The following is a 20,019-nucleotide window of genomic DNA, read 5'->3' as shown; positions in this document are numbered from 1 at the left end:
ATCTTTGACTGTTATTTATTTGTGTTTTAACCCCTACTCTACATGTTTGAACTGTCCACATGTAAGTGTTTTATCGCTTTCTTAGGTGAAAGTTCAAGGGTCATCACAAGCTATCATCCCATCACATTTTCTGCTAGACTAGCTTGCTGCTCCTAAAAAGTCACTCAAAGTGTTCAAGTAATCATAGGGAAAGTGTTGTGGGTGAGTATTGTATAAGATAACGTTGAGGGGTTTTATGTGACTAATGCTTCGTGAAAAATTCCTTTCCATCGACCTTCAATCGCTTGCTCGTCCTACATATTATGCACACCACGTAACGTTACCACACAGTGCCATATGTTAGCTTTATTTGTGATCGATCAGGAAAGATTTGCATATTATATTTTGCATAATTGGCGTGGGAAAGATCTCAGAGAACCTAACGTCACGTGCGTTAACACCGAAAAAAGAGGTTTTTGAACTATGAATTTGATGCAGATTCTACTCTTATTCAATAATCATGGAATAAAGTTGGTTGTAGTTGACTTCTGTCTTTCAATAACTCTTCAGAACGGAGCACCAGTGAAGCATTATCTAATAATAACAACAAGAAGTTTCTCTTTGGAGCACTGCATAAACTCACTCTTAGCCATCGATCCCAGGCATAAATCACAGATGGAATAGCCATTATCAGTTCTTCTTTGGGATAGCTGTAATTTGTGTTATGATTTTTTCCCTGTAGTTTTCTGTAATATATCAACTAGCGGACTTCACGTGCAAAGAACCAGGATGTCTGCGGAAACCACCGAGGGAAGGAAGACGGTTCGAGTTGGGACAAGAAAAAGCCAGGTACAGAACTGTGCATATTATTATCATTACGGCTTGTCAAGAATATAAGGCCACACCAATTTTATTTGTCGTTTCTTGGATTCCACAACCCTATTTTTTTCTGATTTGAAAAAAAAAACTTTTCGAATTCCCAGGCCACACTTCGTGTTGACAAAATTTTACAGCCTCTCCTTTCTCAAATTAACTATAGGCCTCAAATTCCAGTAGCTGTACGTGCCTATTTTGGATGGTACGTTTATAATTTTTCTTTAAACTGTGGACTTTGCTACCAGGGACCCCCTAAATTAACTGTAACTTGAGTATGCCCCTCGATCTCTCCTACCCCCGACTTTTTGCAAAAGTTTTTTAAATTTTTTTTTGACCGACCGACCTAATTTTTTTCTGAAAAAAATCCGAGAAACAAGAAATGAAATTGGTGTGGCCTAACCTCGGCCTAATCATTAATTAAGGAATCGACAGACATTTAAGATTTTGATTTTCAAGAGCATGAACTTCCTCCATTGTGGCAAAAAGAAGAAGACTGACTTTCTGAATTGATTTTCTACCTTTCTTTAAATGTTCTACATAACATCTTCTTGTCTTGACTGGTGAGAGTAGCTTTTTTGGAATTGGTGAAGAAAGTTGAGGTGAGCAGTGAGGAACTAGTGACGTTATGTAGACATGTTTGAAGAGACATTTACCTTAAACTTTTCTCCTGTTGATCTAGCTTGCCATGATCCAGACCAACAGTGTGGTGGCGTCCCTCAAGAAACTGTGTGACGATGTAGACTTTGAAATAAGTAAGAACCAAATGTCACTTATTCATGTAGTCCACAGGAACTAGCCCATAGACATATATACATTAAGGTAAACTAATGTTATCAAAAATATTCTGTAGATAACCTTTTTTTTATGAAGCATTACTTACAATGGCACTCTTTTTTTTCAGTTTCCATGTCTACTACGGGTGACAAGATTCTTGACACAGCCCTCTCAAAGGTATTTATGTGCCTCACAATGTTGAAATGAAGGCAAAGAATATAGAAACCAGTAAGAATAAATACCTTATGGAAATTGTTCTTGGAAAAAAAACTTTCATAAGAAACAATGCACTTTTGGTATCCAACTTGTTGACAAACTCAGATACGCACACATTACATCTTCAAAGATTTTTTATTCCTCTGGTTGCTTCACTCTATGGACTAGTTCACTCCAGTGCAACTTTTCACTTGAATGTTATCCTAGATAGGAGAGAAGAGTCTGTTCACAAAGGAGCTGGAGAAGGCACTGGATGATGGACGGTGGGTATTCTTCTGTCTGACTGCGACTTTTTATACTGCAGTTCATTCATTGGTTTCTGTAGTGACAAGAGCAAGCAATGATAAGTTTATATTAAGTACTTGCTACCCTTCCTTTTTTCTGCATACCACCCCATTTAAGCTTATTGTATATGTTTTCCCTCCATGTCTTTACAGGGTAGACTTTGTGGTGCACTCATTGAAGGATCTTCAGTCAACTCTGCCTCCTAATATGGTCATTGGTGCTGTGCTGGAGTAAGTATGCAAATTTTGACTTTAAACTTGGCAGTAGTTGTCCTTCAGTTTAACACTGCATCCACAAGGATAGATTTAGATTGCTCATTGTATGATATAATGACAACATCTACCATGACATTACCTGCCTACAGGAGGGAGGACCCCTACGATGCTGTCCTGATGCACCCTAAACACGCAACAAAATGCCTGGCAGATCTGCCAGAAAACAGGTTAGGACATACCTATTGCTGACTTTTTGTTTCTTAGTTTAGTTGTCGATACAATGAATATGTATCATATAACCAGAATACCTGCCCTTCAGCATAACGCACCATACCATATGTATAACAAACAGTTATTTTTTTTCTGTCAATATTGCATATAGCTTCAGCATTTAACTGCTATGAAGATTATAACACCAAAAAAATTTACAATCACTAATAAACATCTCTCTGTCCTCAGTGTGATAGGAACTAGCTCAGTTAGGAGAGTTGCCCAGCTGAAGAGGAAATATCCACACCTGAAGTTCGAGAGTGTGGTATCCTTTCTGTATTGAGTATGAAACAAGGTGTCAAGTGTCCTACTTTGTGTTACTTGTTATGTGTCAGGAAATGTGTTTTTCTTTCATTATAGAGATAGAAAGTCCCAAATTGTTTCAATAAGTTTAGAGTCATTGGATATGAAATCTGTGATATTGTGAGTTGTGGTAGAATTCCAGTCAAGTGGCAGCCCCCTTAACATGTACACAGCGAGGGAATCTGAACACTCGTCTGCGTAAGCTGGATGAGGATGACATGTACAGTGCTCTGGTGCTAGCCGCTGCAGGGGTGAAACGGATGGACTGGGACAGCAGGATCAGTCAGACCTTGATGCCTGACGAGTGTTTGTACGCAGTGGGACAGGTATGTGTGTTTGTGGGAACAGTTAGATGATACAACCAGAGGAGTGCTTAATGATGTGCAGATAATGATGTACTTGTATCAGGGCTGTCTCCACAATTTTTACCCCATCCCAATCGTTGTTTTTAAGCCCATTTGTTGAAATCTTCTGTTATTTTAGTTTCATGTTATGAAGTTCAGATTTTCTGATGGATGGGCTGTAATTTGTTTTTCCTTTCCAATAAGCAAATTTCCATCTGAGGAAGGAGAGGCATCCTGGAGACAGCCCTGAATTTTATAGTGTTATTTGATAATTGTATTCATTCTGGTGAGAATTGATTTCCATGGAATACACTTTAAGTACTAAGATTGCAAACCACAAATTTACGTCAAGTAGCAAATTATCAATACATAAGATTAGTAAGCCATAGAAGAAGAGGGGGGAACAGGCCAATACAGTTAGAAACAGTACTTTAGTCTGTAACTGCCTTTCTGCAGGGTGCCCTTGCAGTGGAAGTTCGTGCCAATGACTTTGACACCCTTGCTCTGGTGTCCAAGCTGAATCATGAGGAGACCCTGCTACGCTGTGTGACAGAGAGGGCTCTGCTCAGGGAACTGGTAATTATGTTTTTCTTTACACAATCAGTCCATTTCTGATATGGTGTCCAATGTTTTGAGTTGGTTTTCCTAGTATTACTGTACATCATTGCTTTAAGTTTAAACTGTAGTCTGTAGGTCTTTTGAAGTATTTGGTGATGCTTTGTGTACAGGTGTTGTACAATGCCTACCATAGTTTATTAGAATTTAAGAACATTGTGTTACTGTGTTCTGACTTTGACTGAAGTAACTATGTTGTTCAGGAAGCAGGCTGCAGCACACCAGTGGCTGTCTACACTGAGATTAAAGACAAGGAGGTGAGAAGTAAAGCATACTTTTGTTTGGTTAGAGTCAAGTCTTTGTATTTGTTCTTTTCTCTTGTACTTTACCCATGAATCTGAGTTAGCATTCCAAACAGAGTCTCTAACATTCAAAAACAACCATATAGTGGCCCAAGTCTTCAAAATCAACGCATACAAAAGCTGATAAAATTTTGCCAGAGGCCAGAGGGTGAGCAGGATTTCTACCCATAGCTAACACTCATTATCTAAGGCAACGCTTTGCCACATTTTACATTTATCAGGCCTTGCAGCTCTACCCGAAAGGTGCAGAGCTAAGTCAAGATGGGTCAGGACTAAGGTCTATTCCAATAGGGATGTATTCATAATAAGACACCCACCTGTACAATCAAACCTGGATTCAGCTTCCACACATGGGACTGTTATTGAAAAATGGATACTGAGGACAAGTGGTTGCTGAGGACAGGATGGGATGGACTAATGTTATGTGAAAATGTACTCAGGTCAACTTACTAGGTTTTAACTAATGTTATGTAAAATACTTTTAATCAATGTGGCTTGTGACTGGGGGTGGTTGCCTGGGCCAGTTGGTTGACTGCTTTAACACAGGTCTTTGTTTGTTTGGTGTGCTTGAACCTTTGTTTGTTTTCCTATCACTGTGTTTGGTCCACCTTACAGCTGTACCTGACCGGAGCAGTCCTGAGTCTGGACGGGTCGGAGTGCCTTAAGGAGACGATGCAGACAGCTCTGTCTGACACACAGACACAGGTGGGGCATAAGGCATGTATAGGTGTCCATCACTGATGCTGATACAGTATGGAAAGGACAACATGTTAGTTCTGCAGTCCAAAACTCAATGCATATAATTATTCAGACCATGTCACCATAGTCTTTTATCTTGTGTGGGTGTTGCTCAAATCCACATTTGCATGTATATGTATATGCTTTTCTGTAAGAATAGGGGCTTCACAGGCCTGTGGAGATGGTGAAAAAGAGAACCAGTTAGTGTTTTGCCAGAATATCTCACCTTTTGCATATATGCTGGCTAAAAAATTCACCTCTTTAATTCATACAGAAAACTGGAATCAGCAGACATCTCCTTAGATTGGTATGATGGTTCATCTGCAATAAACATTGTAAACTTTTTACACGTTATTTCCAAACAACAAGCTATTGGTCATTCCTCTGACTCTTCTCAAGTTGTTTAGGTTATGTGACACACGCTTCTTGTCATACCAACTTGAGAAGGGTCTGATCAAAAACTCATTTAATGCTGTGTTGTTATTTTTTCTTTGTTGTAGAGTTCCTCTTCAGCAGACCAGCAGCAGTATGTCAGCGTGGTGGCACAGACCATTTCCCATCAGGCCCTGAAGGCAGCAGAGGATCTTGGGATTGATATGGCCAAACTCTTGATCAGTAAGGGGGCAGGGGACATCTTGGCTGTTGCTAGGCAACAGAATGCAGAAGGAGAGAAGAAGTGAATAAACACTGTAAATGCAGAAATTTTCGGGCTAGTTTTATGTTCACTTTTTTTGTGGTGACTGCTTCACCACAAACTCAAAACCACCCTGAAAATTGCTGTAACAGTTCTGTCTCCTTCCTGCTTACCCTCTAAGTGCTACATGTAACTCCATTGTACAGTAAGTTGTAGATTTTGGTCCAGAAGAAATCTTATTGTTTGATTTATTCATAAGGAATAAAGATGAAATCAAATAATACAGCCTTTGCCCTTATGGTCTTCCTGTAGAAGAAACCTGGACCAAAGCTTCAGAATAGAATGTACTTTTGCTAAATAAATGTTACTTCAGATATATTTCCATATAGCTGCTAGTATTATTGTGGTCATTTTGGAAACAGTCACACGTTTCAGATAACATCTGTTATCTGTCATCAGTGACACTGAAGAGATCTTGTTGGAGAACAGGTTTTATATCAACGTCTGACCGTTTCCAAAATCATATCCAGTTGCTTGAGTAATTACTATTTGGTGCATATTATTAGTACCTGAATGTGTAACTTTCACTGTATTAGTTGGTGTGTTTTAGGCTTTTAATGATATGATATTATTGTGGAGAAAATTCCTCAATTAGTCGCCTTCTATCTATCTGTAATACCCAGATGATGACTATCTGTAACTCTAATGTGCCTTATACACTGTAATAATAAACCTTGTATGTTCTCAGACAGTTTTCCAAAATAGAATAATTCAGGCCAATTCAAGTTGTTGTTGACAAAGATATCTATCAAGTCAAATGCTACAGTCAAATTGCTGATGTTTCACAGTACATTAAGTTTGTTCCCCAAACAGGTCCTCCCATACATTTTAAGATAAAATCATGCAATAAAAGAAACTAAGGAAAAAACTAAATCTATGTCCTTCATACCTGAGTGACCAGGTGACCCTGATGTCACTGAAAGTCCAGTCAGAGGCATAGTTACCTCCCAGCACCAGGGTTAGTGGTGGTATGGGAGCACATTGCGACTTTGCAAGTGGTACAGCACGGTTAAGCTATTATATATAAAGGGCACAACCCGCCGTGCGTGCAAATACGTGCTGTCTACGTGCCAAAACGTGGACAATCTTTTGGGATCCGTAAGTGGTAATGCCGCCTCCATACGAACTCGTAGGGAATCCGACGGATATTGGAGCACGCAGACACGCCGTAGAACTTTACGTGCAGGTAAAACTTTGTGTGCCATCGGGCTGCGGATTCGTGCCAGTACGGGCGACGCACCTGCTTTGTACAGCCTGAACGTTTTCAGAAATACGTGGCGGACGTGGTCTAAAAAACAAACAACGTACGGACAAATTGCACGTACAAAGAGTTGTGCCCTTAGCTTTAGAAAGGCGTCCTTGTGAGTGGAAGGGGGTTCACTGCCTTCTTACGACAACTGATAGCCATGTCTTTGGTCTTTCTAACCCAGTCTGCCTAAACACCTCAAACAACTCTAATATGCATCAACCTTATGTGGTACTCTGGATACATTGTTTAGGCATTTATGAATGGAGAGAAAGTTTTTCATGAACTTAACGTGCACTTACGGATCCAAAAAGATCCCGCGTTTTTGTACGTGGCCTGCGTGGGCAGCACGAAGTTGCACGTACGGCGGGTTGTGCCCTTAGATTAATGTCATAGGAAACATTCGACCAAACGGGCGAAAAAGGTTAATCAGTTAATCACAGTCTATGCAAGAGGTCGGCAAACTCCCTCTTCTTCCGAGCTCCCATCCGATGCAAGGACTTCACAAGGCGTACTTACGTGTGTCGCCGTGCTTTAGATGATCTACTTCTGTCTCCATGTAGTGTTGTAGATTATTACGTAGGCGTTTGAAGCTGGTAGTGTCTCCTGACATAAAGGCTTTATGCCTCTCTCTCTCTTATGATATTAATGAGTCCTTTGATACGGGACGTAACCCACTCATTATCCCTGGTGGCGACGTATCCTGACTTAGCTACCTGCATCATAGTTCGTTATTTCGTTTTATTGACAATTGGTCCAATCATATACAAGATACCACCTTTGTAAACTCATATGTACCTTAATTTTATGGTGTTGTTGTATTAGATAAAAGTTTTGTTTCAATATCCAACCATTTAGGGCTGGTCTCCATTTATCTACTAAGACAGGATTCCATTCAACATCCACATCACTTCGGCCGAAATCTGTGTAAGAAAAGGATCCCCACCGACGATATTTGGTCACGACGGCGTTAATTTTCCTACGCCGTACCCGTCCACTTAGGGGTTCTATTCCCAAATCCTCATCGTCAATAAAGTCAAAGTCAGTGTTCAATCTGGCACGTAGGCACTACTACATACCTACTCAAGAACCGACGTGGCCCACTTTTGCTATGATTACAAGATTACGAGTAATACGTCATCCTTAAAGGGTAGACTTTGTAGCCTTCCATCTTCTGTTTACAGATGGCTCTCTAGTAGATATCAAAGGTCGTAGTCAACACCTCTAACTTATACCGTTTATCGTTCTAACATTCGTCTTGGTACTCTACATGTGGTGCAGGTATTGTCATTAATCATGTATACGGACACCGAAATGAACAACAAAAAACAGTCATTAAGGAAGAAAACGACACAGTATATTGGTAGTTCAGATTTTTATTCTTGAAAGCCATGGTCCCATTTCATTCTATGAGTAGTTGATTTTTAAAACGAATTAGCTTCCAAACACAAACAGATGATTTGTAATCCCCTACAAGACCAGCTGTAAGAGGGTGACCATCGGACCAGAAACTGTATCCACACTAAGTAGTATTGGTCAATACATGAAGGCAATGTTGGTTTGATTTGATATGGATGGCATCGTCATTCTCATCAAGAAAATTCAAAAGTCAATGAAGATGTGAAATATCAAAACTGAAAAAATCTATTGTTCGGTATACCATACATTATATTTTAAGCATTTGTCCAACCTTCCTGACAATTTGATTTCAAAAGAAAGGCAACATTTTTTAGGCCCAACCTTTTGTTGTTTGCACGCTCGCATCAGTTCTGGGGTTCCCAGAGGAGGTCATCCATATAAACAAATCAACATGGCTTAGTACAGAGGAAAACATGAGTCCCTTGAGTACAATCAATGTAATTTGGGATAACATGTCCGCACTTAAAGCCATAAATACGTATTCGTATCACTGCCACTTTTTCTCCCCATATAGATGGTACAATGTATCTGTAGATGTCGAGCCTGTTCACTTGTCCACTGAAGAACAGCGACCGATCAAACTGCCCGGTTCGGTGACGCAAAGTAGTCCCTCCGCGCACTGGCACCTCCAGAAGCGTCTCTGCCCGTTGAATGGGTATCTGAAAGGCACGTGTGACGTAAATAAAGTGTGACGTCTATAGAAACCACTAAGGTACGGGTGCATTGAACTGCATCAATATAGCAACGGGTATGGCCATCATATAAATACGGATGCCCTACTTTACTGCTTGAATGTCGTCATACTCACATAACATAGAGTTTTTGGTCCACCGCTGGCAAAGGACAGACCCTTTTGATCTGGAATCTACATGTACAATTTCGTGATGAAAAAGTTGTGGGATAATTTTCTACAGAGTCGCCCTGTAGTATTTAGAGCGAGTAAAAAAGAGGGGCCACCCTACATCTGCTTGTTTTTTTGACCCGGTCATTAACATAACTATGCTATATCATTAGGCACGCCTTATAGTATTGTGTGAAAGTAAAAAACGAGCCACCCGACATCTGCTTGTTTTTTTACCAGGTCATTAACATAACTATACTATACCATTAGGCTCGCCCTATAGTATTGTGTGCAAGTAAAAAACGAGCCACTCGACATCTGCTTGTTTTTTGACCAAGTCATTAACATAACTATACTATACCATTAGGCTCGCCCTATACTATAGTATTGTGTGCAAGTAAAAAACGAGCCACCCGACATCTGCTTGGTTTTTGACCAGGTCATTAACATAACTATGCTATACCGTTAGGCTCGCCCTATACTATAGTATTGTGTGCAAGTAAAAACGAGCCACCCGACATCTGCTTGTTTCTTAACCAGGACATTAACATAACTATACTATACCGTTAGGCTCGCCCCATAGTATTGTGTGCAAGTCAAAAGCGAGCCACCCGACATCTGCTTGTTTTTTGACCAGGTCATTAACATAACTATACTATACCATTAGGCTCGCCCTATAGTATTGTGTGCAAGTCAAAAACGAGCCACCCGACATCTGCATGTTTTTTGACCAGGTCATGATTATACTATACAATTGAGCTCGTATTGTGTGCCAGTAAAAAGGCCACTCTGCATCTGCCTGATTCCGGTCCACCCTTTATCTACTTGGTTTTTGAAAGTGCTGATGTTATTGCAGTTCTAAGCTCTGAATGGTTAATTACAGACGACAGAATTAGAAGAAGAACACACCAGCAAAAACAAGATGGTTTGCCCTATCGGGAAACGATAACGGTTGTAAACGTTGCCTATCGGGAAACATAACCAGAGTCCACAGGACACAAGCCTCCGTGAAGCATTTATGATTTGTAGACAGGGCTATGATATCGTACTAGGTTAAGAATATGAATCCCTTTCTTGTTTCGCGTCAACTCTCATGAATACCCCACATGTCTACTTGACACTGGCACACAAACGCTCTCTGAGCTAACAGTCTGTATGTCACCGCTACCGTGGACGGGACAGCTGGTTAACCGTTTTTTTTTTTTGCCTTTCATTTTTTAACACTTGCTCTCTATATGTCATTGTTAAATGGCCTGGATATATAAACTCTAACCAAAGTCTGATAAATTACTGATATGGACCAAAGCTGACGGCGTTAGACAGTATGTATCATTGGAAATCAGCTACTAGAACATGGGCTCTCTGCTCCTCTGAGGGTAGCTGTGTTGCTATGTTCCTTAAACACCCTCGGCTTGGCTTCGAGTGTTAAAAGGAGCCCCCTTGTGAGTGGAGCAACCCTATTTTCCCATAGACGACCTTCGATTTTCATTTTCTAACTGTTACATATTTCGGTAACAATAAGTACAAGCAGACTGGTATGAGCTAGATCCCGGCTTTTCGACGCGTTCGTAAAAAGCTATGATGTCGCATATTCTCTCCGTATATACTGTCGTACAATGCAACAGGGTAGCTGGATGCAAGGTATTACCTAAAAACGACCAGAAAACTACTGTCCAAGCAAAGGTTAGGCTCCAGATGTTTTTTTAACGTTTTTTAGTCATTTCTATCGGGCTTTCTATTTTGTTATTTCTCTTGAAGTGCGACAGCCAAACGTTAGGTTTTGACAAAGCAAGATAAAATACAAAACAGAAAGCCCGATAAAAACGACTGAAGAAACGTTGAAAACAAACAACCGGAGCCTAACCTCTGCTTGGAGAGTACAGAAAACTGCCTTCAATCACTGCCCTATCCTTAAATTGAGTACACCTTTAATCCAGTAATTGTTTTGAGGTAAGATATGTTAGAGAACGTTCTGCAACTCACGGTAAGACGTTCGAGGCCGCGTGGCAGGGTTCGCCGGTCCTGCCTGCGGGCTTACAGACGTGGAGGTCCGAGCCCGGGCTCCACAGCGCACAGCAAGAACCCGCCTCGTCCCTTGCCGCGATGCACTCCTGGTCATTCTGACAGGTCTGCAAAGGATATAAACACCATTTGTCTCAATAAAGCATCAGATTTCTAAATTTCCTTATCCAAATAGCCCAATGCACTAGTGTACTTGCGCCTTTCCTCATTATAAAAGCATATGTATGGCTCTGACTTAATTTTTTGAGTCTTTAAAAAAAAACGAAGTGTTGCACATCTTTCAAGCACTGCTCTTTTCCAATAACCCCAAAACCACACAAAATACGTTTCAAACGCTGCACACAAGCCGAACTTTACATTGTATTGGATGTTAGGCTTATATTTTGCTAAGACTACGATCAGTTATTAACATATGCTACATGTAGTGCTGGAAAATGCACATATGAATAAGTTGCAAAAGAAGAGATTTGCCGGATCAGCACCAAGGAAAGAGTCCAGTAATCAGCACCAAGGGCAGAGCCCACCTACCCCTGTGACGACAAGGCCGGTGGAGTGGTGTAGCGCTGCCAAAGTGAGGACCATCAGCAGGGCAGGGCTCCACATGTCTATGATGTGCTTATCAGCTTTTTCTCACGGCAAAAAGTAAGTCACAGACATCACTCTATTTCTTATACCCCAAACCCGGAAGTCATGGTGAGGCCGAAACTGCGTCATTAGGAAAGGCCGTTAAACCCTGGCGACCTTTTGTAACGTTGCTTCCCTTATTAGGATTTCTCTACCGTCCGGAATAATTTGAATTTTTCTTACTGCAATAAGACCGGAGGTGATTTTTTGATGAGGCCATGTAAACGTCAAACGGTCTTTTCAACAATGGGTCTTATTACAGTAGGAAAAAAGCAAATTATTCCTCTCAACAATCACTCAATGGATAGGGGTGGTTGCTCCAGACAAAAGAGTTTTAACTATGTATGATTGGACTAAGCTGGAGGTGGTAGGCTCGGCCAGATGGTTGGCCAGCCAGGTATGACTGTAACCGAAAATGAAGATTTGGCAACATGAAGGCAACATATTGGTGGACAGGGAGTAGTTTGAAGAGAACATCTCACGTGGCTGTCCACCTGCCGGCTGACATGTTTCTAAACATGTGGTGGCATAGAAAAAGCCAATGTTTTCTTAAGCCTCATAAGAATATAAAGATAAAGTTTTGACTGACAGGTAGTAATCTTGATCATATAAAAGGCTGCTTAATTGATTACCATTATGTCTGTAACGGTATCAGTTTCTGAGAAGTCTACAATAAGCCGTAAAGTCGTGGGTACTTTCAGACTCTAAATCGCCCTAAGCCGGGCTAAGCCCCTCGGAAGCTTTTTGATTTCCCACACACGATCAAATGGCAAAACGTTTGAATACTTGTATGGAGAGGCAGACACCGCACTCTTTTTATTCTTTTTTCTATTAAAGAGAAATGCATGCAGCAAATAAATTGGTCTCTGTCCAGTCAAAAAAAGAGATTTTATACACTATTTCCGTGCTAAAGCGCTCAACGATAAGATTCCGACTAGCTTGTTGGTAAGCGCTTTAGGCCGCAGCAAGTAAATGTTATGGATGCCATTAACGCGCTCATTAATTTTTGCCTGATTTCGAAAAAAAGAAGATTTTTTTCTTCTTTGGAAATGGTCAACATGACGAGAAAGTAACAAAACGGGAAATATGTTGTGATGCGGCATAAATGATAATTGTACTTGAAGAAGGGACGCCAGCAAAGTAGCTATGACTGTAATTGTAGAGGTAATACTAGTTGGATGGTTGTAATTGTAAAAGTGAAGTCACTATGGAAGTCATAAGGGTAGTTGTCAACTTGGTAAGTGCTGCCAGTCTACCACGATAGTGTCGCTTTTACTACATTGTTACACTTATTGAATACAGGAATGGATGCCTTGTTAGCGGTGCTACCATTTTCTGTCACTTCAACTCTTGTCATAACGTTTATGGTGTCTATTTTAAAAATTTAGCCATCTTGTTTTTTTGCCCATCTTTTTTGCCCTATCTCATTACCTGCGTGAAATACAGTTATAGTTTTGATTTTCGTGTTTTGTGTGTTCTGGTGCGTTTCCGGCGACATATCTCTAGTACGCAGCGTGCTATTGCAATGGTATTTGGTACATTGGTGTGGTGTGGTGGCCAGACGGTCAAGTTTGATTTTGGGCCTAATTGACTTTGAACCTGGTACAGCATGTTGATTTTTGTTTTAATTGAGGGTTACCCTACATCTGCTTGGTTTTAATTGTTAACAGAAGTAACTCCAGAGGCGCATAGATAGTCTCCAAAGGAAGGTTTCTGTTGCCCCTGGCTACATAAGGGTCAAGTTACATCTAAGTGGGCCATCATTATGGGCCATGCAATTTACCAAGAGGGGTGTGTCTGTTTGTGTGTTCATCATTGAAACTTTTAAGTTAACTCTTAATAGAACCTTTGTATTAATTGTGATTATAGAGTACATTGTATGTGGATAGGTTTTTGGAAGATGAAGGTCAAAGTCAATTTTGGCCCTCAAGTTGCTTGCTGTGTAATTTGTGAACTTCATTATCTATTATTCCATTTATTACCATAACGTGTAACATCTGTACTTTATGGCAGGTGGAACATTTAAAGGTACCAACTATGCAAATTAGGGTTTGTATAGTTAATGTGACTATTCCGTGATTCCTTGGTAAATGATACTTCCATTTCATATGTGACATGTGTAACTTAGTTAATCAAAGGTGTACATTACCATAGTTTAAGATGTAAATGTGAGTCATTTGCATAATTCATTATAAAATGGAATTCTGCCAAAGGAATAGACTTTCACATGTACAATGTATTCTATCATTTTGGTAGAGAAACCATAATTTAAAATGGATTTACAGCCATGTTTGCATAATAAGCCATATTTGCATGATTACAGAGACAAGATAAAACAAGAAATTTACGAAAAAATTAATATTTCATGCAGATGAGGTCTCCGAACTCTTGTTATTTTCACAGTCTGTCATCCATAAAAATGTGGCCTTACAGTTTGACTAATGTTCTGATATTCAAGATTCAGAATGACTTTTACCAACACAGATGAACTTCCAACTTGATATATCCATATCCATATTCTAGGTGCGTCTAATCACATGGTTACCGGGAACTGCACGGGGTAGTGGCGGGTAGACGCACAACGTTCTGACAGGAAAGTCTCACAAGGTGTCAACGGTATTCTCATTTCCTGTCTCCAATTTTCTGTTGCCTTAACTATGGGGATATAACTTAAGACTTAGTCTTGTACAATTGACGACGAAAGTTTATGAATTCTATTTTTCATTATGGTAATTCGATGCATGCGATATACGCAAAGCTAAGGGCACAACCCGACGTACGGGCAATTTGTCCGTGCGTGTTTTTTTGGGAGGCCACGTCCGCCACGTATTTCTGAAAACGTTCAGGCTGTACAAGGCAGGCGCGTCGCCCGTACTGGCACGTGCGGGGGCGAATCCGCAGCTCAATGACACACAAAGTTTTGCCTGCACGTAAAGTTCTACGGCGTGTCTGCGTGCTCCAAATTCCGTCGGATTCCCTACGGGATCGTGCGGAGGCGATACTTACCAATACGGATCCCTAATGATTTCCCACGTTTTGGCACGTAGACAGCACGTACTAACCCCGGTGCTGGGAGGTAACTATGCCTCTGACTGGACTTTCAGTGACATCAGGGTTACCTGGTCACTAGGGTATGAAGGACATAGATTTAGTTTTTTCCTTAGTTTCTTTTATTGCATGATTTGGGAGGACCTGTTTGGGGAACAAACTTAATGTACTGTGAAAAATCAGCAATTTGACTGTAGGAACTATTAGTATCTTGATAGATATCTTTGTCAACAACAACTTGAATTGGCCTGAATTATTTTATGCTGGAAATCTGTCTGAGAACATACAAGGTTTAGTATTACAGTGTATAAGGCACATTAGAGTTACAGATTGTCATCCTATGGGTATTACTGATACATAGAAGGCGACTAATTGAGGAATCGTGGGTTGTGCCCTTAGCTTAATGTAGTGTTGGCGGAACAATACTAGATATCAATCATGCAAATATGTACTCATTCGCATTATTGTTCCTCAGTGATATTAAACTGATAGAACATCATACTTGTGGCATATGTCAGTGAATTAAAGATGACCATAACCACACAAAGACAATATGGCTTTGGATGTTATTTGCATTATCTATAAGAAAAAGTCACCGAGAAGCTCACAATCAAAAAGATCTTTCAAGAATTATATCTAACGGAGGTCTGAGATCTTCGAACTCTTATTGTTCACGCGATGACGCAGGTACACGCCCGCACACAGCGGTTTGTCTTTGTCCGTCGGTATCAAGTGGTATTGCTCCCCGAACTTTTGACAAATCCATCAAAATGTTTGACTGGCGTTATTACCCAGGCCATGACATTTGTACAGGATTTTGACCAACTGGAATTAAAAGGTTTCCCGTTTTATAGTATTGAGAGTTATATCTTAAAGGCTTTCAACGACAACTGCTACCTTCAGTATGACAGATGACCCAGACAGATTTGCCTAGTTATGGTAGCATAGTATTTATGTAGATCTACGTGGTATGTGGCGCGACATTTTCACAGTTCAGGTGGAACAAGTGACAAGATCCAACTTCGTGCGGATAATGTGATATTACGTTTTGAACCTACTACTGTCGAAGTTAACCAGATACATATGGACTAGCTTAGTATCTTCTATTTTCTTTCGTGTATGAAGCAATGAGACACTAGCTTATGCCTTTTCTTTGCGAGAACATGTACTTGTGAACACCCCTAACATCTTGTGGTAGGTGACATATTTCACAGCATGCCCAGCAAGTCAATAGGGCGCCCATATAAATCAACATCCGTTATCATAAGAGCACAGTGGTAGCATTCCTCTGTACTCAAACAAGAGTTCATACAAAAGTTCAAACAAGAGTTTATGTATCTCCATGAAATAGTCTGATTATGTAAATGATTTCCACATTTAGATAATCTATGCTTGTTTATGTACACATTTAGAGAACTTACATTGGTTTTTACCATTCAGAGAAATTATATACATAATCAGGCTTTTACATTAGTTATGCAAATTAGGAACGTATTTGCATAATTGATATCTGTTAATGTTCCACAAGGCACGTGCACAAACTACATATATGACAGGTATTTGAGACAAACACTACAAATATAGATGTCCCTCACTAATTGTGCAAATTAAGTGCCAGTTTGCATAATTTGCACTTGATTATGAACATCACTGTCTAAGCTACCTATATACCAAATATCATCCAAATTTGTCGCTCCCTTGTCCAGTTATCCTCCTTAGAAGATTTTGAGAAAAACGCCCCTGCAGTTCCAGAGCAACCTGCTAGGGGACCCAAACATACACCATCTATTCCTTACATCACAAGCTATCTATGATATCTGCCACCGAAAGATCAAGATCATAGCGCATCCAGGTCAAAAGATACAGAAAACGGAATTTTTGCTGCAGTACCAAGGTCACATACGGGGGGCCCAAAAATTGACCTTGTCCTTCGTCTTCCCAACACCTACCCACATACCAAATGGTAATCCATCCAGAGGTTCTTTAGTTATGCTGACCACAAATATCCGGAAACATAACGGAAACACAAACACACACAGACACACATAAAGACACACACACACATGCACGTCTGACCACCCTTAACTCATCTTGACATTACATATTCCAGATATACACACATCAGATTGGCCTACTAACCTATGGATAAAGGACAGGGTGAAGAGTGATTGCACGTATGCCACAAGACGGTGTTTCTGCGTCACTGGCGATATATCAGGGGAATTCTTGGAATTGAAAAATGATTGTCCATATATACTCTCCAAGCAGAGGTTATGCTCCGGCTGTTTTTGACGTTCTTTCAATGCGTTTTTATCAGGCTTTCTACTTTGTACTGTTTTCTTGATGTCTCGTTAGGCCGCAAAGAATTTATGCTCACTATGAATTGCCAGTAACAGAACTTTTCTCAACATGTCTTACCAAACGTACAGATGGGTGGATGCAGAAAAAACAACACAGGTCTACGATAGAAAATTTAAGAACTTTGCAATGCATTCAATACAGTAATGTGCGCTGTCCAGAGGCCGGCTCCAAAGGATTTAGCGAGGCCCACACGACATACGGGCCGTCAGAAAGTTCAGCTGTCAGAAAGAAAATTGCCAATGAAGAAGCACCAAGCTGTGGAACCGTAGAGGGCTCATTGGCATAATCAATGAGAATGTGGAGTAGGTCTTGCCTAAATGATTAGATTTGGGGTGCCTCAGTGGCTTGCTATGTAAAAAAAAAAACAGCCCTGGTTTTTGTATCTTTTGCTCTGAAGATGTTACGGCCACCTAATTGTAAGGTTGATAGCTCTTGTTCAGCGGACGAGTTGGACATGATTAGCAGCTTGTGCTGAGACTGCTAGGGTCTTTCTTTGTGAAAATTTTGGAAAGTGTTGAACTCAAGAAGGGGTTGGTGGGTTATGATTTTTTATATGTAGGGAGCTTTAGATGAACATGATTAGATGAACATTTTGCAAATAGGGACCTAATTTGCTTCAACCAATGTACAAACACTACATTTCCTGATAGGACTATTCAACCTTGTGACAAGTAACTGAGAAATGAAGGACCATACAATGGTCACCTTAGCACAAAACTACATGTCAGGTCCTGCTTGAGTGGATGCTGTGATCATAAGGTGTAGTAACTTACTGCATGAACAATAGATGAACTACATGACAAAATAAACTGAAACAATGTCATTACATCACTACATTTTTTTATTCAATTCTAGATGGACTATTGCTGAAGCAAAAATCACATTGCACCTCATGTGTTTAAATCATGTCCGTATTAATACTTTTTAAGTAACATTTTAACAGCCGGAGGAAAAAAATATGTGAAACCAGCATGAGAAGATAACAATAATTCATCGATGACTCAGAAGAAAATTCTTTAAAGCTGCCTATTCAGCTAAATAGAAGTACAACACAGATATCCGGCCTGTTGGCACGACTCGTTGAGAAGTTTTACAAGAAGCTTAACCTTCCTTCTGCCTGCTAGCCATGTAACCAACACTGATTGGATGACAGAGAAGTTTATGAATACATGTATACAGATGTTGTGTGTCTATCAACCACCAACACCTCACATACTTGTTTTTATTACTTTAAGACATACACGGTAATTAGCACCAATACCATTTGCATTGTACTTGTGTTCATACAGTCCTACCACTGAAGAAGCCACACTAGCAAAACATGTCTGAATGTGGGCTTGATTAAAGTCTCTCTATGGGAACTATGCTGCTCCAGTGTCCTTTCTGAACAAAACTGTAGAGTAGAGTGGACTTTCCCACTCCAATTACTAGCACCATTACCATTCATTATGAGTGAAATACTACATAATGAGGCTGTCTGATTTGTAAACACTACTACAAAGTATCAACTATCAACTTGGATGAAACAGCAGCATGACAATTGACATCATTAATAGGTCACTGTAACCTTTGTGTCCCTAGCACACCTACAATGAGAGTGGAGCACAGTGATCCTACGTACGCAGCCTTCTCCCATCAAAGCACCGGTAAGTAAGCAGCTATCTGCTGATGTCAGGACATACAGGATTAACTTGGATTGTACTCTAATCCTCGACATTTCATCGGATGGACCCCACTTCAGATGCTCTAAACCAGGATATCCTGCAGGGCACTTACTGATAGTAAGGAAGCATGACATTAGATATTTTTATGACCACCCCTGAGTACTTTTAATGTCCCCTGCCATATCTTGATAAACCAGTAGACACTGAGGATATTGAAGAATGGCCCTCCAGTGAAGATGGCGACGAGGGTAATAGCTTCAACCTGCTCGTATAGTTCGCTGGTCAGCATCAAGGGAGCAAACTTGTACCTGAGGTTGAGGAAAACACATAAACATTAGACTCCATGTTGGAGTTGAAGGATTCTTGATGATAATCATCAGAAAAAGTTGGAAGAAATTACATTGGATAACTTATATCAATCAATAGACCCCCTATTGCCACAAAATTGTAATTATATATATATACATGTGGGTTAAATTTTTGTAATTCTTAAATGGAGCCAAAATTACAATTAGAAGGTAGACCTATTACAATTACTGTACAACCCTAGTTTTTATCCAACTCACACCCATTCCCACCAGACTCTGGTCTTGCAAGAGCAGCTCTGCAATGGTGCTGGAGTTTGGAATGGGGTCTGTCCTTTGGCAAATTGATCCACAACTAAATGCTAGAAGTGAGCCTAAATTGCATCCTCTCTTGCCCAGGGAAACATGTGGCATATATGGTCAGTGATCAATTCAGTCCAGTGTTCAAAAGGACCTGGTATTTGAATAACCATCTTGCCATCTGGGTTTTCAATAAAAGATGATTAAAGTGCAGCAAACTTAACATGAATCTACAGTATTTCACTGATTGACACCACTTCAGCATACATACCAAGCCACAAAGATCGTTATGACTATTCGCACTAAGAAGAAGGACAGTAGCCACAGGATGCCGTTGATCTTGTATGGCGTTGACAGTGCCGGGAATCCCAACTCCTTTAGGATAGTCCTAAACAAAACACGAATAACATCATGAGCAAAGAGGAAAATGGGGCATGTTATGTACACAGTCATCCCATTTACCATATACCTTTGTTCCATTTTGGGTATTGTTATTACTTTGCACATCGAGACTCACAAATCATTGATACTAGATGAAGATGTACAAATAGAACCATCCATCATTAGATGCACTGGAC

General features: G+C 40.3%; 2 protein-coding genes and 1 long non-coding RNA gene across 3 annotated transcripts in view; 1 reads left to right on the top strand and 2 right to left on the bottom strand.

The window, feature by feature from the left end:
- Positions 1 to 85: 85 nt before the first annotated feature.
- LOC118409942 (porphobilinogen deaminase-like) lies at positions 86 to 6,484 on the top strand. Its single transcript, XM_035811353.1, has 13 exons — positions 86 to 201; positions 722 to 828; positions 1,535 to 1,607; positions 1,757 to 1,806; positions 2,053 to 2,108; positions 2,283 to 2,360; positions 2,495 to 2,572; positions 2,805 to 2,880; positions 3,092 to 3,244; positions 3,719 to 3,838; positions 4,081 to 4,134; positions 4,795 to 4,884; positions 5,418 to 6,484. The coding sequence occupies exons 2-13, from the start codon at positions 769 to 771 to the stop codon at positions 5,595 to 5,597; spliced, it is 1,068 nt and encodes a 355-aa protein (XP_035667246.1). The 5' UTR covers positions 86 to 201; positions 722 to 768; the 3' UTR covers positions 5,598 to 6,484.
- A 1,733-nt stretch (positions 6,485 to 8,217) lies between these two features.
- On the bottom strand, positions 8,218 to 11,332 carry LOC118409963. Its single transcript, XR_004830507.1, has 2 exons — positions 11,101 to 11,332; positions 8,218 to 8,935 (listed from the first exon to the last, which is right to left on the bottom strand). It is a non-coding gene; the product is annotated as an uncharacterized LOC118409963 (long non-coding RNA).
- Positions 11,333 to 17,995: 6,663 nt separating this feature from the next.
- LOC118409948 (TLC domain-containing protein 4-B-like) overlaps positions 17,996 to 20,019 on the bottom strand; it is an 8,657-nt gene continuing 6,633 nt past the window's right edge. Inside the window, exons 6-7 of the mRNA XM_035811362.1 lie at positions 19,713 to 19,829; positions 17,996 to 19,144 (exon numbers count right to left, since the gene is read on the bottom strand). Coding sequence (XP_035667255.1) covers positions 18,970 to 19,144; positions 19,713 to 19,829 — 292 coding nt within the window. The 3' untranslated portion in view covers positions 17,996 to 18,969. The remainder of the gene's footprint in view (positions 19,145 to 19,712; positions 19,830 to 20,019) is intronic.

The sequence above is a fragment of the Branchiostoma floridae genome, chromosome 2 (genome assembly GCF_000003815.2).
Source record: "Branchiostoma floridae strain S238N-H82 chromosome 2, Bfl_VNyyK, whole genome shotgun sequence".
NCBI classification, from domain to species: domain Eukaryota; kingdom Metazoa; phylum Chordata; class Leptocardii; order Amphioxiformes; family Branchiostomatidae; genus Branchiostoma; species Branchiostoma floridae.
Note: the sequence above shows the minus strand (reverse complement) of the source record. Positions and strands in the feature narration are given on the sequence as shown.

Coding starts and splice junctions, on each gene's coding strand:
- LOC118409942 (XM_035811353.1), top strand. CDS start 769: ATGTCTGCGGAAACCACCGAGGGAAGGAAGACGGTTCGAGTTGGGACA. Junction 1,807..2,052: donor TTGACACAGCCCTCTCAAAG/GTATTTATGTGC, acceptor ATGTTATCCTAG/ATAGGAGAGAAGAGTCTGTT. Junction 3,839..4,080: donor GGGCTCTGCTCAGGGAACTG/GTAATTATGTTT, acceptor TATGTTGTTCAG/GAAGCAGGCTGCAGCACACC.